This window comes from Globicephala melas, chromosome 16 (assembly GCF_963455315.2).
Source record: "Globicephala melas chromosome 16, mGloMel1.2, whole genome shotgun sequence".
Classification (NCBI taxonomy): domain Eukaryota; kingdom Metazoa; phylum Chordata; class Mammalia; order Artiodactyla; family Delphinidae; genus Globicephala; species Globicephala melas.
In genome coordinates this window covers 73,151,086-73,173,488 of record NC_083329.1, presented here as the reverse complement: position 1 = coordinate 73,173,488, position 22,403 = coordinate 73,151,086, and the positions used below count along the sequence as shown (strand labels likewise).

General features: G+C 43.7%; 2 protein-coding genes across 8 annotated transcripts in view; both read right to left on the bottom strand.

Moving 5' to 3' along the window:
• RASGEF1A (RasGEF domain family member 1A) overlaps positions 1-21,798 on the bottom strand; it is a 246,915-nt gene extending 225,117 nt beyond the window's left edge. Inside the window, exon 1 of the mRNA XM_060286880.1 lies at positions 21,749-21,798. The gene's annotated coding sequence lies outside the window, so the exon portion shown is untranslated. The remainder of the gene's footprint in view (positions 1-21,748) is intronic.
• HNRNPF (heterogeneous nuclear ribonucleoprotein F) lies at positions 760-21,849 on the bottom strand. Of its 7 annotated transcripts, none has more exons than XM_030843927.3 (4): positions 21,749-21,828; positions 21,356-21,422; positions 6,707-6,766; positions 760-2,683 (listed from the first exon to the last, which is right to left on the bottom strand). In XM_030843927.3, the coding sequence occupies exon 4, from the start codon at positions 2,630-2,632 to the stop codon at positions 1,379-1,381; it is 1,254 nt and encodes a 417-aa protein (XP_030699787.1). In that variant the 5' UTR covers positions 2,633-2,683; positions 6,707-6,766; positions 21,356-21,422; positions 21,749-21,828; the 3' UTR covers positions 760-1,378. The 7 variants fall into 7 exon arrangements, with proteins under 7 accessions (XP_030699787.1, XP_030699784.1, XP_030699785.1 ...); XM_030843924.3 differs by lacking the exons at positions 21,356-21,422; positions 21,749-21,828 and adding exons at positions 8,701-8,844; positions 9,659-9,821; XM_030843925.3 differs by lacking the exons at positions 21,356-21,422; positions 21,749-21,828 and adding exons at positions 8,701-8,838; positions 9,659-9,821.
• Positions 21,850-22,403: the final 554 nt, after the last annotated feature.

Sequence of the window (22,403 nt, the reverse complement as noted above, 5' to 3'; positions counted from 1 at the left end):
AAGACACCATACAAAGATCCTATTAATGCTGGTGAAACCTGGGTAACTGGGCTACATTGTATAGTTATTAAAGTGGAAAAATAAAGCTGGGAAAGTTAATAGCTATCAAGCAAAGTTCTTTTTAATAAACTTCATTCACACTTTAAAGTCTTGACGGTTTTGGTGTATGTGTTTAAAATGATGGATCGCTGTGTGCAGAGCTACCTGAAATTTGGAACTTGTTTCCAACTGCCAGATAGACAATTTTCTAATAACAATTTGGAAGTAGGTTTCAAACTTGAGAATATGTGTATCCTGCAATAACCAGTAACTGTAACCCAGCAGCGTGTGCTACAGAAATAATCCTAAGTGTGGAACAAAGACTGTTTAAATCAGCACATCTTATATAAAAAAAAAAACATAAAAATTGTGGCTAATGACTCAGTGTATGTAGCACACAAAACAAAAATCTCTAGCTATGAACAGGTGCCACCCGGCATAAAGGAAGGGAACAGCAGGACATTACAAATGGCTGATGAACAGAACACAAGTCACAGGAAGATGGGACTGTAGGCTTCTACTTTCATACTTTGTAGTCACCATTTCCACTCATATATTTAATGTTTTTAAATCTGAATGTTTAATTTAGCCTCGTTTTAAGAATACAAGGGAAATCATAGTGCTAAATTTTAAAATTCACACTGAAATACAGTAGTAAAATGAAATTTTCAACCACCCAGTCATTTTGCTATTTTTTGGTGAGTATATAGTCTGTGCCAGTCATTGTGAAAAAGTCTTTTTATTTTAAGAAAAAAATTTAGTCAACAAAAAAAATTTAACAAGTTTCACTTAGCAAAATACACCCAAAAGGAAATCACAGTACAAAGAAAGTTTTAAGTCAAGGCCTCACCAATTCCTACAGTATTAGTAATGTGTCTCAATTTTCAAAACTAACTTTATAAAGCTTAAACTTAACCTAAAAGATTTTAAATGAAAATAAACTAGAATGAACAAACATGAGAAATGTTCGTCTTTGAATTAGGGATCTAGCACCTTGAGTTTTCCAAAAAAGCACACCTCCCCAATGTGTTCACGATGATGTGGTGTAAAAGATCCACATTTAACGTACTTAAAACTACTTTAACTCAGATAACATCACTCCAGAAAGTACACTACCAAAATGTTGAGAAAAGCTGAAAATGGTTTTAGTTTACTCAATATAACATGCTAGAAGAAAGTTTGCATGAGAAAACACTGAAGAGGTAATTTTTTAATCCAGATTTTACAAACTCATGGTGCAAAATGGGTCCCACAGCTTCCTCTAGAGTAATAACTGCTTTTCACTGCTTGTTGGCTGCCTGTGAAAATCTGATGAAATAACTCAAAAGCTACTACAAAACTAGTCATATCCACTCATGCTGTTCTGGCCACCATAGCTAGCCGCCGCCCCATAACAGCCACTCACGGATTGGCTCTCAAGGCCACTGTAAGTGGACGGGGTTGACACCCCTATGCCTTGCATCATCTGGCTGCTATATGCCCCGTTGCTGGACCCTGTCGTGGAATTCAAGAAAAGTTCTATGTATCTGTGCTGCATGTTAGCCCTGTCTTTGGACATGGCCGCCACAGCTTCTTCGTGAGTGGCAAATTCGACATCAGCTTCACCGGTCACTCTTCCATCAGGGCCAATCTCAATATGGACTCTCACTGGGTTGAGTGGAGAGAAGAAGTTGTAAATGTCGTTCTCCGTGGCTTTGTAGGGCAGCCCTCTCATGTGGACACAGTGTCCAGTGGTGCTCTGGACAGTGAACTCGCCATCTCCATACCTTTGGTCATACATCCCAGAGAGACAGTAACTGAGGTCTCTTCCAAACAGGTCGGTGGTGAAGCCGTAGCCATCGCTGAGGCCACTGTACTCCTCATAGCCCCCATAGCCTGCAGCACTGTAGGCACCAGACCTCATCCTCTCCAGGCCTGCTTGCTTGACAATGCCGATATACCTCCTGGCTGTGCCAGGCCGGTCATAGGGCCCCGGCCGCTGCACTGACATGAACTTCAGAGGGGGATCCGAGTATGACCTAACTTCTTCCTGACTGCTCTTGAACACCTCAATATACCTGTGCCCTATTCTCTCCTTGTGCTTCCCTAGAGCCTTCTCAGCTAACTCCTGTGAGGCAAACTGCACAAAGGCTTCCCCTGTAATCTTGCCCTCGGGGTCCACAGGCAATGTGATCCCGTTTGGCACGATTTCCAACCCTGAGAAGAACTGAATGATTTCTTCCTTGGTGCATCCAAACGGGAGTCCTCGAAGTCGCACGAAACCATCATTGGCGGTGTCAGCACTGTTTGGACCACTGTGCTTCAACACCCAATCCATCTCGGTTCTGTGGGACTTGAACACCTCAATGTACCGATGTCCCATGCTTTCCCTGTCTTTTTTAAGGGCCATTTTTACATCATCTTCTGATTCAAGTTCAACAAAAGCCTCACCACTCTGCCTGCCTTCTCTAGTGTAGATAAAGTGAACGCCTGCAACCCCATCATGAATTGTGCAGTCGGAGAGGAAATTCTGCACATCCTCAACAGAGCAGGACCAGGGCAGGCCACGGAGCTTGACTACAAAGCCTTCACCTCCCTCGGGGCCCAACATCATGGACACTTGACAGAGCAGACGTCAAACAAACTTGGATGCAGCTTTTTGTGGCTGAAAAGAAAGCAAAAACTACTTTACATAAATTTTCATTTAATATGTATAACAAGAATATACAGTAAATAGTTTCCATTTTACAGATGAGGAAGGATGAGTGAAATTAAAAATGTTAAGATATATGAGCAGAGATTCAATCCTACATCTCTCCAAAAATAGTTACATTACTCACAGATAGATTGAAAATAACAAATTAACAAATTAGGGGGTCTTAAAAAAAAGAAATAAGTGAAACAATAGAGAGTAAAATTTGAAGAGCAAAATAGTGATCTGGAAGCTTCAATCAAGACAAAATCTACAAATTCTTATGATCAATTACTATGAGTTCTAGAAGGAAAGACAAGGGAATGAATTGAGGCAACATTCAGAAATACTAAGAACTTGTCAGAACTACAGGAAAACAGATGAGCTGTATTGTTGCATCGCTAAAGTAAAAGGCAAGGGAGGGTAGGTGTGACCTGGTACTTTGAACACAGAAGAATCTAAATATTGGGCAGGGCATTTTCTTGTTTTATTTAGTCCACATTATCTGTTGTGATGAAATTTGGTGGTTCATTTAAAACAGCTCCTGTGTGATTCTTCAACTACAAGCCCTACATTTAACCAATTTGCTTGTTTGTGGCAAGACACTACAGAAGCAAAAAGATGTGACAAACACAGGCTATTTTAAATCACAATACAGAATAACATTTCCTGTGACACTGGGGTGAACCAGAATCAGTGTTCTTATCAGCAACAATGATGCAAGGATACAAGACAGCAATGGCTTCCAGAGCCTAAGGAAGTATCATTATTCCTATTGTCAAACCTAAGTGTGAGGTCAAATTAAGACATATCCAAACAAGCAGATTAGTGCATCAGCAATATCAGTTAAGTGTGATGCAAATGTAAAAATCAAATTATATGCTTCTCAGTTTCATATATTAAAAAAGGATCAACTGGGAATTCTCTGGTGGTCCAGTGTTCAAGACTCGGCACTTTCACTGCCATGGCCTGGGTTCAATCCCTGGTTGGGGAACTAAGATCCCGTAAGCAGCACAGTGCAGCCAAAAAAGAAAAGAAAAGAAAAGAAAAGCGGGGGAGGGGGGAAGATCATAAAACACATTATGGGGACTTCCCTGGCTGTCCAGTGGTTAAGACTGCGCCTCCCAGTGCAGGGGGTGAGGGTTCGATCCCTGGTCAGGGTACAAAGATCCCACATGCCTCGAGGCCCAAAAAACATAAAACAGAAGCAATATTGCAACAAATTCAATAAAGGCTTTAAAAATGGTCCACATCAAAAAACAAAGGAAAAAATCTTAAAAAGAACACATCACGTTGATCAACGTAACACACATACTTTGCTGTGTTTCACTGAGGGACTACAAAGGGAATGAACTCCTCAGTGTACAAGAGGCGTCACAGGTGCCCTTCCTGACAGGGAAGTGCAAGTGCCATCTGACACCCAAGAGTCCAAACTGAAAAAGAGTAAAGGTCAAATCCATGTAAAGGGCTGTATTGTGAAGAGTAGGAATTGAGTCATCAGATAGCAATATACATATAACAGAGAGACAATAAAAATACAGATAGGACCCAAACTACATTCTTAGTGATCAATGCTCAAAACGGGCACTACTACAAGGAAATTGTTTCATGAAATTGTCATTTCACATCAAGTGTAACAGATGTAGCTGTTAAAGGTAAAAGCCACCTTTTGAAAAAATCTGGGCACGTTGGTCATTATGTAGAAAAATATAAAGCAGAATCCTACCTCAGATGAATCCCAAAACTATCCCAGATGGAATGGGGTATTTACACTATTAGAGCAAAACAGATTTCTAAAAACCCCACAATTTAAACAAATTAGAAAGCACGAATGGTTAAGAAAAAGAAAAGCAAACTGCTAATAGAGACACAGTGAAGCAAATTAGAAAAAGATTTAGAAATTTATAAACAAGGAGTTGCTTCTTCTCATAGCTAAGCTTGTTATCTGTGGCTCTGCTCTGTCAACTCCACCTGCCCCAAGAAATCCCCATCTTCACAAATGCTTCACAGAACACTATTTTCCTTGTCAATTAAGGAGATTATCTCATTTCTAACCAACCCTGTAATATACCCCTTCCCTGATACCCAGTCTGTCTCCAGCTACTTGCTGATTTGCTTTCCCTTTCAGTAAAATCTCATCCTCAAAAGGCCTCTACCCACCCCCACCATAAAAAGAAGGGCATGATCTCACTCTGCCAAGGACCTCCACGGCAAGAAAGGAACATTTTTTTACCTCCATCTTTTCAGTTCCCACAGCAGGATTTAACCATTCTCTCTGGAAATCATTTCTCCCCATGGCTCTTGGTTTTCCTGTTAATTCCTTAGGCACTCTGCCTCTCTGAGCCCTTCCTCAAGGCTCAACCGTATGCAATCACTGGCCCTTCTTTCTTTTATGCCCCCCCACCCCCGCTTTGTAGGCAGCCTCACCTGATCTTTATATATGTCCAGGGCCAATTCTGGGCTCCAGAACCCAAGTTCCCAGCTTCAGGCTCCCTGCTCCCTGAGGCCAAGATTGGTATACACAAACTCTACTCCATAGCACCACCTATGTACCACAAATGAACACAGCCTTTTTTCTGTAACTCTTCTATAGCAGCACCCTGGTCAGCCTTACCTGTCAACCAGAAGCTCTAGAATGAAACTAAAGTAATCCTTGAACAACTCCCAAGCCCTTAAATCCAATGAGCTCATCATTTCTTTGGGGGTCATCCCATTCTCCACCCTAATCCTATTCCTAACCCATACGTAAATTCTATTCAGTAACCCTTGACTCCAACAAGCAATAAATGTTTCTCACAACTCTTCTCAGTCCCTAGCACACTGCTTGGCATTATGATTTGAACTATCAAATCATCATCATCTTTGTGCACTTCCCTCATATCCCTTTCTACTTCCTTTCTTTCTAATCCCAGCACCAATAGCCCTTTCCAGGACACATTCACATCTGATCCTTAAAACTTTTCCAACCCTTACTGCAACCTAATCTGTAGCTCTTTTAAAGTGACTTTATGTCACTCTCCTGTTCTAAGATCTCAGTGGCTTCCCACTGCCTGGAACACAAACCATGGGGCTAAGGGGGTGCTCAGGCCTTGCAGCTCTGACCTGCAACACACGCTCACATCACTTGCATTAAAAAAATATACATCCTCTTATTCCTATATTTCTCTGTGCCTGCAGTGTGCCAGGCTCTCTGCTGCCTTGGGTGTGACACGTGGTAATTATCTCTCCAAATATACTCCCCCCCAACCTTCTGTCTAGTTAAATCCCACTAATCCTTAAGGTCTCAGCTCAAATATACCACCTTTCCCATAAAATCTTCCCCTTCCACAAATTAAGTCTTACAGTTCTATGATCCCACAACATTCTAGGGAAACAAATTCATGATTTGTTTAAAACCCTTCAAAAATGCAAGAGAGCCTAGCAAGGACAGACTGATCTGTTCCGTAGGTCACTGTGGTCCCACCCCCAGCACAGCAGGCCCAAGATTAGCAAGAGATTAACTGATGGCCAGGTGGGGTGAACACCACTCTAGAATATGGCAGCCTGGTTAGGTTAAAAAAGACAAGCAGGGGGAAAAAAGACAAGCAGGAAACATAAAAGAACACAGACATTTCATGTAAGGACTACTTAAAACGCCCAATATAAAACAATTATAAATGTTTTTTGTTTCAGAAAATAATGTTTCAAAAATAAAGTGACTTCTCTGAAGGCAATGTGAGGAGAGCACTCTTCCAAAACACTTATCTATACTTCTAATGTACGTAATGCAATATCCTCATCTTTGCCCTCAGAATCCTCTACATTTGGATTCTTTGCAGACTTACAGTACTTAGAACATTAACTAACACTTGAGAAAGTTAAGAAAGCTGGAGTTCTGCTCAACATTAGATTTACAGCTAGTGAAAAAAAAATTTACTTCACACTCAAGAAAGTGTTCTGTGTCAATAAAGTAAATCAATTATAAACTGAGAAATTACTTTTCTTAAAATAGCTCACCTTAAAGAACAGCGGGGGATGCCCACAGTCGAAGACACTCCAGGCAGGTAACGAACTGTCCTAAAAAAGAGCGATAAGGCCGTCTTGCCGCAGTGCCCCAACACTCCCAGAGTGAGCAGAGCCAGCGGTTCCCCGGCTGGGCTGGGCTCCGGGCTCCCTTCCTCCGGAAAAGCCAAAGCCCGGGCTGTGGGAGGCCGTTTACAAAACCGCGGGGCTGCCTTCAAGAAAGTGCACGCCCGCCAGCCCCCACAGCTTTGAAACGCTTTACCTCTTTCCTAGGGTAACGCCGAGAGTACCAGCCTGGAACCCTCCCACTTGCCCTGAGAGATGTACTCAAAACGCGAGTTCTATACGCGAATACCTGAGCGCGCTAAGGCAGTTTAAATATCGAGGGCGGGAGGCACTATCGGGATGGAGCAGGGGCAATGTCAGCGCGGTTCCGGGAAGCCGCGGGCCGGGCGGGGGGCGAGGAGCTGCGGCGCCGACTCGCACGGGAGGCCAGAGGCGTGGCCCGATTTTCACAGGGATGGGCTCCAGAGAAAGGTGGTTTGCTAGAGACTGTTCCAACAGTATTTACAATTTACAAGCATCCCTGGAGGACTGGCTGGAGATACTTAAGACTTTCTTTCCCAGTTTTATGTGATAGCTTCACTTCTTGAGACCTAATGTATTTGATCTAACATTAATCTTTTAACTGAGGAAGAGTGAGGGGAGGAAATGTTGAAATATGCTTTTCAATAGGAAAAACATCAGTACCATCAACCACAGCCATAGGACAAAGCTGTCCCCAAAATACTTATGTCCAGCGAATTAGTTTGAGAATTAAAGCACATTCTTAGTTTTAGAAACGTAGAACTGAGAAAATCAAGTTAATTTCTGAGCCTGCTGTCTTAGAGGTAATATCTGCCTTGCCTTATTAACGTCCTGTAATTATTACACGAGATACTATTTTTGGGGAAAGACCTATATAAATGTAAAGTATTACAATTTAAGAAGTAACAGTTTCAAATTCTCTAGAAGAGGATTTTCAAGAGGCTTCACCAACCGTCCCTCTCCTCTGTTCCCAGAAAAGAGTGAAATCTAAAGTGTAGAAGCCAGTCATCCTAACGGGCCGAACCCCTTCTGCCTAGGTTTATCCCTGCTCCTGGCTCATTCCAGTGTGGTCCGCACACCAACGGCTGAGGCGCCTCCTCGGGCACGCACACTCGGGGGCGGCCAGAAGCAAGGAAGCCGATTCTCACGAGACTGAACCGCGTCGCACACACAGTTGAAGCGCTGCGGGGGAACACTGGTCGCCCACCCTCCTCCCCGGCAGCACGCTGCAATCGCTGCTGGCGGCGGCGGCGGCGAACAAAATACTGCTCTCGGGTGTTGCAACTGGAGACCGACTGAACTCAACGTACCGAACGGGGGGGACAACCAAGGATCTTACGCGCGCGCCACACACCCGCGCACACACACACACACCCGCAACTGGACTATGACGTAAGTGCGCACACGGACCACCCGAGGATCTTGTCAAAATTCAGATCCTAAAACAATAGATCTGGGCCGGGGTCGAGACTAAGCATTTCTAACAGGCTCTCAGGACTCCTGGGACGGTCTCCAGAACATGCTCTTCCTCACTCTAATATACAGGTTAGGCAGGATTTAGTTCGGATCCAGGTGAACCAATCAAGATAAACAGGGTGCGCCTGAACGCACGGCTGATTAGGTTTCTCTAGGGATCACACGGCGCTTTAAACTGCACCCGCACCGTCTCTCTTCAGAGACGGGAACTCGGCGGGTTCCCAGCTTCACTCCCTTTATTTGTGTCCCAGTGAGGCCTGAAGAGCATTTCGTCCTCATTTGTAAATGAATTTTAACCTACAGCTGGCAGCACTCAGACTGTTCTGGCTGTCTTAATCACTCAGAAAGTTCTACCTCTTAAACCACAGTCCGCGTGAGACCCGGCCTCAGGATTACGCGGTTGACTCTTTGGCCCTAAGACTTACCGCTGAAAGGAGCAGGACCGATTTCTATCTTCATGAAGCAAGCGCGGTTCACAGCCAAAAGACCCCCAATTCCACCCGACGCTTAAAAACGCAGAGGATTCCGGGGAAAGACCAGGTGCATCTCCTTTTGTTATTAACCTGAAACTGAAACTCAACTGGCTGTGGAGAAACGCTTCAAACGAGGCTTGAAAGTGCGCTCTCAAAACCGCGGGCCGGCAGGGGCGCGTCTGAGCGATTTCGGCGGGAAGCGCGGTATGGGTCCCGGACACCAGGCTCTGGCGGAGGCACCGGGACAAGGTGAAGGGGTTCGCTCGGCCTTCACCGGGCGATCCGACAGTCTCGGGTCGGCCAAGCCCTACAGGAACGCGCGACAACAGGACGCCCCATCCCCGGGCCTGGGCGGGGTCAGCAGGAGCTTCCGGGGCGGGGCGAGCTACGGGTGGGGGGAGGGGAGAGAGGCTTCCCGGGCTGCGCGAGTTGGGGGGAGGGGAAGGAGGTCACGAGGCTAAGGCTCCCCGAGCCCGGAGGTGGAGGGGAGCTCCCGGGGCAGGGGGACTCACTGGAGCAGGAAGAGGTTTCAGACCGGAGAGGGAGGCGGGAAGTGTTGGCGGCGAGGTGGGGAAGAGTTCTCCGGCCGGGCTTCCTGGAACCGCGGGGGGGGGGAGGGAAGGCGGAGCTCCCGAGTCAGAGGGGCTTCTAGGGGCGGCGAGGAAGAGTTCGCGGGACCTGAGGTCGGCGGACGCCTCCACGGGCTGGGGGCGGAGCTCCCGGGTCGGGTCGGGGGGACTTCCTGAAGCCGTGGGGTTGGGGGGGGGAGGGGAATTCCCGGGGCAGCGAGGGGGAAGAGTTCCGGGGGGTAGACGGGGCGGCTGTGCGGAAAGAGGTGGGGAAGAGTTCCCGAGACCCGCGGGGGGTTGGGGGGAGTGTGGGTGGGGGTCGTCCGCTCGCGGCGGCTCACCACGACGAGTCCGGGGCCTGGAGTCCGGAAGGCCGGCGCGCGGGGCTGCGTCCCGGAGGCAGAGGCCGCGTGACTGGGAGGGCGGCGAGCCGGACGTGGGTCACGGGGTGTAAAGGAGGAAGTGCCACCGACGGGCCCGCCAAGATGTCACCAATGGAAACGCGTCCTGCAGGTGCGGCCCGCGCGGTCGGCCAAGGCAGGAAGTGGGAGGAGGAGGGAAGGAAAGCAACGAGGAAGACCGTTCTGAGTGAGCTCTCAGGAGAGGTGCCAGGGTGGAGAAAAGTCCAGAGTACGGGCGGAGGGGAGGGGTGACCGGCACCAAGCATGTGGAAGGAGAAACCATACAATTTAAATTTAAATTTTTAAAAAAAACATCTCTAAAGGCAGGAAAGGATTCAGAATGGAAACTAATGAACAAAAGGTAGAACGTCTTTGTGTATACAGTACCATGTTTTGTAGATTTGAGCCTAGTCATGTAAATATTTTTGCACAATTTTAAAAAGATTAATTTTAAAACACGCAATTTTAAACTTCACAACCTAACAAGCAGTTACATTTTATTAACTTTTGACTCAATTCAAATGAACTGGAAAACAATTATAAGGCAATTGCAGTAATCTTAACAGTGACTGACTTTACATTAAGAAATGATAAAATTTTAGTTGTAGCTATGCTGCTGTGATTTTTTTTTAAAAGTCATTAGATATACATCTGATGCCTAGAGTCTGTTTCTAAATAATCTGCAGCGAGTCGGAGTATGGATGAAACAACATGGGCCATGATTTAGTAATTATTGAAGCTGGGGGATGGGTACATGGAGTTTCATACTTTTGTCTCTACTTTTGTGTATGTTTAATACTTTTAGTAATAAAATTATCTAACAGGAAAAAGTCTTAATCTATTTACTAGAAACAACGAACAAACTACAGAATTTACAGGGAAAAGGAATGGTTTCTAGGTGAGAATATGATAATGCAGCCTACAAAGCCAGACTGTGGGTACTCAACAAGGACAATAGCCAGCCATTCAACAAAATATCTCCAAGGGAGCACTTACTGAATAAAAGAAATTTAACAGAATTATCAAGGATTCACAATGCATGGGACATATTTGGATCCTGATTCAAACCGGTTGGTCAACATTTATGAGACAATTTAGGAGATACCTGAACACTGATTTTACTTATGTCAGATATGACAGAATTGCAGTTATGTTTAAAAATAAAGGAATTAATTTTTAGAGATATTTTAAATACTTGTTTGTAGGTGAAATGGTGTGATGGCTGGGATCTGCTTCAAAATTATCTAATTCAAAATCCAGCCATCCCACAGAAAGTGAGAAAGACACTAAAAACTCATACATTCAAAAGAAATAAAACAATATTCTGAAGAAAAATTAAGCCACAAAATTGGCTTGTTTTTGGAAAGAGTATCTCTATGGAAATGAGTATCTTGACTGCTTCACGAGCACTTATTTCACTTCTTAAAATCCTCTTCAAAATACATTCTTGGTAATTTAAACGGCTGGCATCCATTTTCTCACTTATTTTATTTGCATGTATTTGTTAAGTAGCGTTACATGTTCTTCCTTGGCTTAACTGGTTGGTGACACTGGCTAACTGGCTAGTCGAGTGTTAATAATTGATCAGTCATGATAGGGTTCCTGCCGGGTGAAGGAACAACATGTACAGAAGACACAGGGGAAAGTGTAATGCTGAGACAGAAAGCACCTCAAAACACCTGCAGCCAGCGGGGAGATCCACGAAAGGGGGAAGCAGAGTAAGATCCTCCAAAGCCCTGAAGGCCTGATTCGGTATTTTGGACTTTATTTACTCTAAGGGAAGATACTTAACTATTTCAAAATGGAATGTAGTATAGAGTTTTGTTTTTCAACAGTCTAGCTGCTCTCTGGAAAATGAATGATGGGAACAGATGCATGGAGACGGGATGGGAAGAAGTGAGACAAGTTTAGGAAGAACTGATGGTACGTACCCTGCAACAAAAACATTGTGGTGGAAACTGAAGCATGTGAAAGGATTTGAGTGATGTGCCGTAGATAAAATTTACCCAATTTCAAGTCATTCATTAACCCAGAAATATTGTGCACTTACAAGATGCAGGTACTGTGCTAAGTCCACAGAACAGTGGACTAAGAAATCAATAAAGAAACAAACAAATGTATGACAAATTCTGAAAACTCAAATTAAGAAAACAGGGATTAACTCACATTGGGGTTCTGAGGAAGTGACATTTAAACAGATCAGAAGCATGAACAGGGGTGGAAATGTTAAACTTTCTCCCCCTGGTAAAAAGCTAAGGTTTAAAAAGTAGAAATTAGAAGACCATATTATTCTATTTTTCCTTTGTATATTACCTACTTATTTCCCCCAGATACTTGTTCAAATTATTTACGTTTTTAAAATGCAGCCGCTTGTCAGGATATGTTTTGGTGTTGGCTGCTTTGTAAAAATATTTTTATTTTGTGGTGAATCCTTTTAATCTTTATATTCAGTTCTTACTAAATTCAAAAAAGAGAATTTTAGATATCGTTTCTGCTACTGTCTTTTTTCCACTTGAGGAGCACACATGGGGTCTGGGGAAGAAGCAATTCCCAGTCATGGGACAGTATATGAGCAGAGCCCAGATTCCTACTTGTTATGGATGTTTTCCTGTTCTATCGGAAACTACATTAGAAACCTCAAGACTCTTCCAACCCGGCAATTTTATAAAGTCCCAATTCAGTGGTTCTTAAACATTTTTTTGCTGTCAGGGACTCCACCTGAGAATATGATGTAGGTCTGGATCAACTTTTTTTAAAAGTATACCCACACACACACACACAACTGTACCTAAATTTTCAAGCAGCTCATGCCTCTCAAGTGTGAGAACTCTGATCTAATTTGTACAACATACCAAGTTCAACACATAAAACTACCTAAAGGCTATTAAAGAAAAGAGAAGCTTTAAGATACAAAGTACTATATATAAAATAAACAAACAAGGTCCTACTGTATAGCACAGGGAACTATATTCAATATCCTGTAATAAACCATAAATGGAAAGGAATATGAAAAAAATATATATATATGCATAAATGAATCACTTTGCTGTACACCAGAAACTAACACAACATTGTAAATCAACTTCAATTAAAAAAAAAGAGAAGCTATAGGTGGGGTGATTAAAGTAAATGACATTTTAAATGTTCGTTGCTATTACTACATTTTTATCCATCAAAGAAAATATAATTTGTAAGCAACAGGAAAGCTGTTTTCCATTATCTTTTAGCTATTAGGCTCTTTAGCTTACTGTAGCTAAGTCTGGGGTAATATTACACTATTTTCCTCAGTGTTCATTTCTCAAAACGTGTGTTAACTAAAAAGCAAAAATAGTGTAATGTTAGGTAAATTATGTCTATAATGCTTGTACTGAAATTAACACAAGGGACAAATTATTAGCCGCCATAGAACAAGAAATCATTGCTCTATATTACTGATTGCATTAGTGACTCAAGAATCAAGATCTAAAGTTACAACAGAAAAAAAAGTATCAGGTGGGGTGTTCATAAAAAGCAGGTTGGAGGTTCCAGGGATTTCCCTGGTGGTTCAGTGGGTAGGACTCTGCACATCCAAGTGCAGGGGGCCGGGGTTCGATCCCTGGTCGGAGAACTAGATCCCACATGCATGCCGCAACTAAGTCTGCATGCCGCAACTAAAAATCCTGCGTGCTGCAACTAAGGCCCGGTGCAGCCAAAATAAATGAATAAAATAATTAATTTTTAAGAAGAAAGAAAGAAAAAGAACCCTCCAGTGTTAAAGATAAAAATCTGTTCTCCCCAACTGAGGGAAGTATTTTGTCATCTGTGTTAATGAATGCCCACAGCCCCTTCAGGAGGCCTAGAGCTTCCTCCTGGGTCTTACTGGAGAGCTGACATCTTGTCAGGTCCCCTGCAGCTGCCATAGGAGTGGAGGCAGCTGTAGCTCCTTGTGCTCCATGTTTGCTGCTCAGGGGACCGTAGCACACTGCCCCGGGGAGGTGGGGGGGGGGAGCGGGGCGGGTAGAGAACAGAGCCAAGAGGAGGAAAGGAACATGACAATGTACTTGAGAGGGGTTCCAGCACCAGAATACCACAAATCGGACAACGGCTTAGAACAGCAGACAGTTTTCTGGGAACAAGAAGTACTGTACAAAACTGTAAATATTTTAACGGAAAAAATAACAAGCACTCTCAGATACTTGATTACAGAATAAAAAACTTTCCAGTGCTAAAAATTGAGTTTTGAATTTATAAAGTTAGTAATGAATTGAAAGAAAAGGTAGAATGTATTGAAAGAAAGGGTAATGGCTTGGAAAACCAAGTGGAAGAAATAGCTCAAAACAAAGAAAAAAACCCAGAAACAATGAGGGGAAAAAGATGAAATTCAGAGGAGTAAGAGATAACATGAGACAGGAGAAACAACATGTGAATGATAGGAATTCCAGAAAGAGAAAAGGACAAAATGGAGGCGAGAACAGATAAAGAATGGAAGGAAACTTTCCTGGCTTAAGATAAACTCAGTGGTGTAGTTCCCAACAGATACTTTAAAAACACACAACCCAGGCATATGATGGTAAAAAAAAATTTAAAGTACAGAGAAAAACTGCTTTGGAAAAAGAACAAGTTAGGTACAAAGGATAAAAATGTGGTACCAATAGCCACACACTGCTACTGAGCACTTAAAATGTGCCAAGTACAAACTGAGATGTGCCCTAAGTGATAAAATTTAGTACATATAAAGTGAATTGCAGGGGATTCCCTGGCAGTCCAGTGGTTAGGGCTCTGCGCTCTCACTGCCAAGGGCATGGGTTCGATCCCTGGTGGGGGAACTAACATCCCACAAGCCTCTTGGAGCAGCCAAAAAAATATTAATAATAATAATTAAATTTAATTTCAATTTAAAAAATTAAAATGAATTGCGAACAAGAACCTAAAACCTCAACTTCAAAATATTGATTACATATTGAAGTGATACTTTGGATGTGTTGAACCAATCAAAATATATATTAAAATATACTTTATTAAAATATTTTCCAACGCATTCTATATACAAGGCCAGTATTAATTACCCCCTGTTATGGGCTGAACATTATGTCCCCAAAATTCACATGTTAAAGTCCTAACCCCCAGTACCTCAGAACGTGACCAGGTTTGGATATAGTCTTTACAGAGGTAATTAAGTTAAAAATGACATAATTAAGATGGGCTGTATTCCAACATGAAGAAGGGGAAATTTGGACACAGATAAGCAGAGGGAAGACAGCTATCTATAAACCAGAGAGAGAGGTATGGAACGATATATCCTCTTCCTCAAGCTTCTTAGAGGGAACCAAACCTGCTGACACCTTGATGTAGGACTTCTGGCCTCCAGAACTATGAGACAATAAATGGTTTAAGTAACCAAGTCTGTAGGACTTTGTTATGGTATCCCCAGCAAACTAATACACTTGTAGATATCAAAACCAGACAGACATTGCAAGATAACCCCTTATGAGTACAGACACAAAATCCCAACAAAATACTAACAAACTGAATCCAGCAACCTGTAAAAAGGATTATACACCGTGAACAAGTGGGATTTATCCTAGGAATGCTTAAGAATGCTTAAGGGTGTTTCAACGTAAGAAAAGGTACTGGGGCCATCTGCAGCCACATGGATAGACCTAGAGATTATCTCACTAAGTGAAGTAAGCCAGACAAGAAAGACAAATATGATATCCCTTATATGTGGAATCTAAAAACAAAACGAAAACAAATAACTTATTTACAAAGCAGAAAGAGACTCACAGACATAGAAAACAAACTTATGGTTACCAAAGAGGGGGGTGTAAATTCGCAAGTTGGAATTAACATATACACACTCCTATATATAAAATAACCAACAGGGACCTACTGTATAGCACAGGGAACTATACTCAATATTTTGTAATATCCTCTAAGGGAAAAGAATCTGAGAAAGAATACACATACGTATAACCGAGTCACTGTGCTGTACACCTGCAACTAATATATACTGTAAATCAACTATACTTCAATTTAATTAATTAAAGAAAATATACTGAAATTAGATAGTGGGGATGGTTTTTACAACTTTTTTACAAAAAAAAAGCACCTCTGAACTGTACCCTTTAAAAAGGTGAACTGTATGGTATGTGAATTACATCAATTATTTAAAAATTTAAATCATAATTCTATTGGACATCATAATTCTATTGGACAGCACTATTTTTTTTTAAACTGGGTGATCAAATGTTTATTTTAATTCTTACAAAATACTATAGAAATGAACCCAAACTAAACAGGTATGTACATGTACATATGTACAAAATTTTAAACTTCTGAAAAAGAATCTATAAAAGTAGATGGTTAAAATGGAAAACAAACAAACTTAAAAAAGATTTAAAACCAGTACTATGAAGCTGATTTCCTCAAAGCAAAGTAATTATAATTTTAAATTGCGGGCTGTGGCCGGTCTTCTAGGCTTATTGTGGACAGCACTATTCTAACCAAATATTCATGTAAAGCAGAAGAGACCTCAATTAGGGGAAGATGAAGAATGGAGATGTCAATGATGGACCATCTTTGCATGTAGATAAACTTAAAAGGAGAGAGTGTGGTAGGAATTTGTAAAATATTTATACTATATGAGGATTTTTGTAAAAGGCATACTGTAAGGGAAACATAATAGTTTAGAATTTTCTTCATTCTTGTCATTTTTCCCCCTTAAATGATTATCGCTTTTTGTGTCCTGTTTAAGAGACATTTTTCCTAGCCCAAGGCCATGTGGATATTTTTTTTTTAACTTAAAGCTCTCTTGTTTCCATCGATGTTTTTTTAACATTTTGATCTACAATAAACTAGGAATTGATTTTCCAAGAGTTTTAGAATAAGTTTATCAAGTTTCACAGGCTAATTTCATTCATGAACTCACATGAAAAATTCCTAAATAAACATTAGCCAACCAAATCCAGCAATACACAAAGCTATTTAATACAACATGACCAAGCTGGATTTATTCCAGGAATGCAACTTTAATTCATCATTTCAAAGTCAATCACTGATACTGTCACATTAACATATTGATGAAGGTAAAATATGGGTTAACTAAGAATTTTTCATGTTTCTAAGAAATACCCTAAATAACAGAAGAAAAATAGACGTGGATGAATTGTCTTTACACTGGCAGTAGGGAAAACTTTCCTGACCATGACTCAAACCCCATAATATAGAAAAATACACAAATACACACACATAAACAAAACAACCTAAACTTCTTATGCATGGCTAAAAATACCATAAGCTAAGCAAAATACCAATGATAAAATGGGAAAGACATTTGCAATTTATTTCCCAAAAGTGTTAATACCCTTAAGGTACAGAGAGAGCTTCTAAAGAGAGAAACAAAAAGTCCAACAATCCAAAAAAGAAAATGGGCTAGAGGTATGGACACTTGACAGAAAAAGAAATGCCTTTAAACACGAAAAGATGCTCAACATCACCATGTAAGATAAATTAGAATTTTAAATGAAACAACATTTAAAATACCTATCACACTGGCAAAAATACAAAAGTTTGACAACAAACCTGCTTGGAGAGGCTGTAGATCAGCAAACACTCTCAGATACTGTTTGTGGAAATATTAAATGGTTCAACCCCTATGACCAAGAAAGTGAAAAGACGCCTGCAGAGGCTATCCATTGCAGCACAACCCAATTGCCCATCAGTAGAGATCCAGTTGAATAAACTTTGACGGATCCACCTAATGAAGTATTACGCCTTAAACCAAGGAAGCCAAAGACCACTGAAATTGTGTCAAGAAAGGAACCAATCTGAAAGGCTCCCATTGGCCAAAAATTGAATAATTGGAGCATCAAAGAGAATAAAAGCTACAGTGGATTAAAGCACATCCTATATGTTAAAATCCATGACTTCATAATGATACCAGAAAAATTAGTGTCTAAGGATTCAATTCATTATGCTGGATATGGATACTAAATATAAAAAAGGAATCAAAAATTTAACCTGCCTTTTATAAGGTACATCTTAGAGTAATCAAATGATTAACAAAGAAAATTTCCTCTCTACAGAAGTACACCTGCTAATAACTGAGAAGGAATATTGAATTAAAATATCACTGATCTGGAAACAATCAACAAAATAACGCATTCAGAGAACGAACATCAACAGCTGCTAACATCACAAAGAAGGAACACCAACCAATACGTGCCTCTGGCAGGAGTACACAGCACCTCCCATGCAGTATTTCAAAATAAAATCTCAACAGAATCAGGATAGCCTGTAGAGGATAACTACGATTTTACAGGAAATGCAGAGGACAGAGATTCAAACACCACCATGGGAATGCAGTCAGAAAAACCCAGAGTGTGGGGAAGGAAACCTACGTGACACACAACCTGATTGTTCAAAGAAAAAACTTTTAAGAATAGAGAACCTTTAGATCGTCACTGTCTAATAAGGTACCCTCTTGTCATACTTGACATGTGGCTGGTACAAATTGAGATGTGCTATAAAATAAGCATATACTGGATTTTGAAAGCTTAGTTCAAAAAAAAAGCATGAAAAATGTAATATAAAAATTTACTGGGGAAAAAAAAATTTATTGGGGGACTGCCCTGGTGGCGGGCACAGTGGTTAAGAATCTGCCTGCCAATGCAGGGGACACGGGTTCGAGCCCTGGTCCGGGAAGATCCCACACATGCCACAGAGCAACTAAGCCTGTGCGCCCAACTACTGAGCCCGCGCTCCTCAACAAGAGAAGCCACCAGGATGAGAAGCCTGGGCACCACAACGAAGAGTAGCCCCCACTCACCGCAACTAGAGAAAGCCTGCACACAACGAAGACCCAACGTAGCCAAAAATTTTAAAAAATAATAAATTAATTACAAAAATTTATTACATGATGAAGTGATTATTTTGGGTCTATTTTAGATATATAACATGTTAAACTAAATTACTAAAGTGAACTATGTTTCTTTTTATCAGAAAATGTAAAATTATGTGGCTTGCATTATATTTGTTGGACAGTGCTGCTCTGTCTTAAAACATAACTTAAGAGATATATATCTACTAAACATATAATGACCTTGTTCGGATCCCAAATCAAACCAACCAGCTATATAAAAATATTTATTACACAATCGGGTACATTTGAACACTGGATATTTGATGATATCAAGGAATTATTATGTCTTTAGTTGTGATAATGGTATTGTGATTATATTTTAAAAGTCCTTAGAAATACAAACAAATAGTTAAAATAAGCCAGGCTGGTCTTAGATGAACCTGGTTCTCCCTTTGCCCAGTCTTTTGTCTTCCACAAGAATCTTTGCTCAGGGCAACTAATTAGGGGCAGCGGCCCTGGCAGAGAGGACTGTCCCTGTCAGATCTGAGTTCCAGTCCCAACTGTGTTCCTAGGACACATCTGCATGATGGGAATACAGTAATACCTCCTTGTACACTGGTCTCGAGCACGTGATTAGAAAATGTGGTCAAGCACCTAGCTCTGTGTGTGGATCCAGTATGGGTCAATTAATGTGTTTCTACAAAGAGCCTGAGAGCCAGAGCTCAGACTGGAGAGGGCAGGTTGGTGGGAAAGTCACCTCTGTGGAAGGAGGCCCCCTCCCACTTCTGTACCCCCTTCAAGCACCTACTCCAAGGGCACGCACCACGTGCCTCCACTCTCCCTCAGTTTGGGCCATATTCAAGAACTAACTCTCCTCCTAATCAATCCTTTCCCTTAAATCAATTCACATTTTTATTCGAGTTATTTTATGTTTAAAGGAGCCTTGTAGCAATACTCAAGTGAAAACCAGCCACCTGCCAGTTAAAAACAAAAAGCAAATACTACAAAAAAGAATGTTACTAAAAGACAAAACTAAAAATAAAAAGGAGACCATAATATGGAAATCATAAACCTAATTAATTTACAGAAATGCATATAGGAAGATGAGATCCCCAAGGGAAAGGCTGGACCTGCTTAACACCAGTTATAAAGCAGTCTCTCTCAATATTCATTAAGACCAGAAATTAAAAAAAAAAAAAGCAGAAATTTACTCACTTGAAAATGATGAAATCTTGTCTAAAAATTAGCACTGAAAACATTACTTTTCACTGATAGACCCTGACACTTTTGTCTAACCGGAGAATTCGAGGTATTTTCATTCTTACTAGAAATTCAGAAACAAATAGTTAACTTTTAAAAACGTGACTAAAAGTAAGAGTGAGAATTATATTAAGATCGATAGTTTCGATGATGTCCTTCACTAAAAAATTATTTGCAGCCTTCCACTCTCCGGGTTCCACGAGGGTCAGACCAGCCGAGGACCGCCCCTAACGTCTGCCGCCCGGGGCCCCTCCCCCACCTCCACCGCCGCCCGACTCAGGCGGTTCCGGGAAGCGGCCGCTCGTGGGCCCCCCGGAACCTCGAGAACACTTGTGAAGCATGCTGGCTCGTCAAGGCCTCGGGGAAAAAAACTGCCGGAAGGGCGTCCCGCGGAACGCGCGGGGCTCGCCTGTGGCTGGGGAAGGGGTCGGGGGGGGGGCTCGCCTGGGGTTGTCTGGCGGGAACCTGTGGGGGTCCTCCGAGAGACCCTTTAAGGTACAGATTAACGGAGAGGGGCTGCAACCCCAAGCGATTCCGTAAAAGACCGGGGCCCAGGGCCGGTCGGGTCCCCGAGACTCGCGCAGCCTCCCCTAGGCCGCCCGGCACCGCCTTCCGTGAGCCACGCGGGGACAGGGCGGCGGAGGCGCGGCGCGAGCGCTGGCAGCGTCCAGAAGTTTCTTGGGCGCAGTCAAGAATCAGCAAAAGTACATTCAAAGATAAAAGAAGCACAGGACAAGGAAAAAGAAACGGCCGAATTAAGTTCGCTTAGCAGAAGTGTGGTCATCAGGCAAAGACAACGAGAACCAAAGAGTTTCAGCCAAAATACAGACACGATACCTCTGAGAGCAGGAGACAAATGCAGACAAGGGCTCAGGGCACATACGCCGCACGGAGAGAAAGAAAAGGCCGCAAAGCTCCGAAGTGGAGGCTCGGCGAGCGGGAACGTGGGAGGGGGGAGGAGTCAGGTACCCAACCAGTCTTGTGCAACTCGCGGACGCGTTCAGCCACGTGCAAGTACCGCTTTCATTTTAAAATGAACCCCCTCGCACGGTCGCCTGGTTTTCTCACCCTACTCCTGGCAAGGGCGCTCGGCTCTGCTCCTTCAGGAGTCCGCACGAGGCTCTTCTTCCCTTCGTCGCTTCGGACTCTGCCTCCCCGACCCCAAATCTCAACCCCGCGGTCCAGTCCCCGAACGTAAGGCCCTTGACCTCAGACCCACCTCCCCTAAGCCCAAAGCTTAGCCCCGCGGTCCCCACCCTCAGTGGGCCGGGTCCCCGCGTTCAGTACTCAGTCGGTCCCAGGGTGTATGGCCCCTGACCTCAGATCCCACCTCCTCCGACCCCAAATCTCAGCCCCGCAGTCCCCAACCCCCAGTAGGCCCAGTCCCTAATCGGTCCCGGGTGTGCGGGCCTTCACCTCCGATCCCGCCTCCCCTGACACCCAAATGTCAAGCCCTCGGTCCTCCATGGTAGGGGTCCCATTCCCCGGCCGCTCCCCGGTATGCGGGCCTCGGACACGCCGCCCGTCCCACCCCTCACCTCGGGCTCCAAGTCTCCACGCCCCCGCTTTTCTTCACATCCGGCACCTCGTCGTCCCTCTGAGCACCTATAGGAGGGTGGAACGCGGGGGACTTGGCAGTTGTAGTTGAGGCAGTTGAAGCTTGTTTACCATCACTATGGAAACCCCTGGCAGCGCGCCCCGGGAGAGGGCCCCCCGGAGAGGCTGGGTCAGGCGCGCGGCGGGCCCGAGGCCACAACTCCCGTCCGTCGTGCGCACGCGGCGCTTCCGGAAGACCTTCGGCTCTCGGAGTGCCCTGCCCTCCCTCGGCCCTGCGCCCAAGCACCCGGGAATAGCAGCCCCAGGAACCCGCGCCCTCGGCCCGCTCCCGGCTGCCAGCGTAACCGCGGGCCGGTTTCCCTGCAGAACCCTACCTTTTTCTTCAGAAAGACGCGGCGTAGTCCCACTTCCAAGACGGAGCCGGAAAGACGCAAAGACCACGGCGGGGCGGGGGCTCTGAGGCGGTCGTCCGTGGGCGGGGCCGAGAGGGCGCATTGTGACGCTCCCGGAGCGGAGCCAGGGATTGGCCGGCCAGGAGTAGGGCGGGGCCAGGGCCTGAGGACCGGAAGCGCTGCGGGAAGGGGAGGGGTGGGACGTGGGCGAGTGCTGGTCGGGGGAGGGGAGGAATTGTGGGGCACGCTTGAACCTGTAAGGATACTGACTGGGAGAGTCCCCCAAACAGGGAGCCCAAAGGACGCCCGGATTGAAGACCAGGGTGACAGAAGAAAATGAGAGTCATTTCCGGACGAGAGTGAAGAAAGAGGGAACCGAGAACATCGGAGACCGATAAAGGCGGCTCCGAGGGCAGGGTTTAGGGAGGGATTAGCAGGTTGACTGAGGTTGCTTACGTGACTATCACTTGGGCTGAGAAGCCCCAAGGTTTCTGAAGGTGACCCTCAAGACGCCGAGGCAATGCACAGTGTTCAGTGAGAGCCCCTGAGCCGACTGGCTGGATGGTAGCTGAAATGGCTACCCTGCCTGAGGCAGTGGAACAGATTCTTTAATGTGTTCTGGGATTAATAATTCTTA

What these genes read in the sequence shown, in the direction of transcription:
- HNRNPF (XM_030843928.2), bottom strand. Translation starts at nt 2,632, where the DNA reads ATGATGTTGGGCCCCGAGGGAGGTGAAGGCTTTGTAGTCAAGCTCCGT.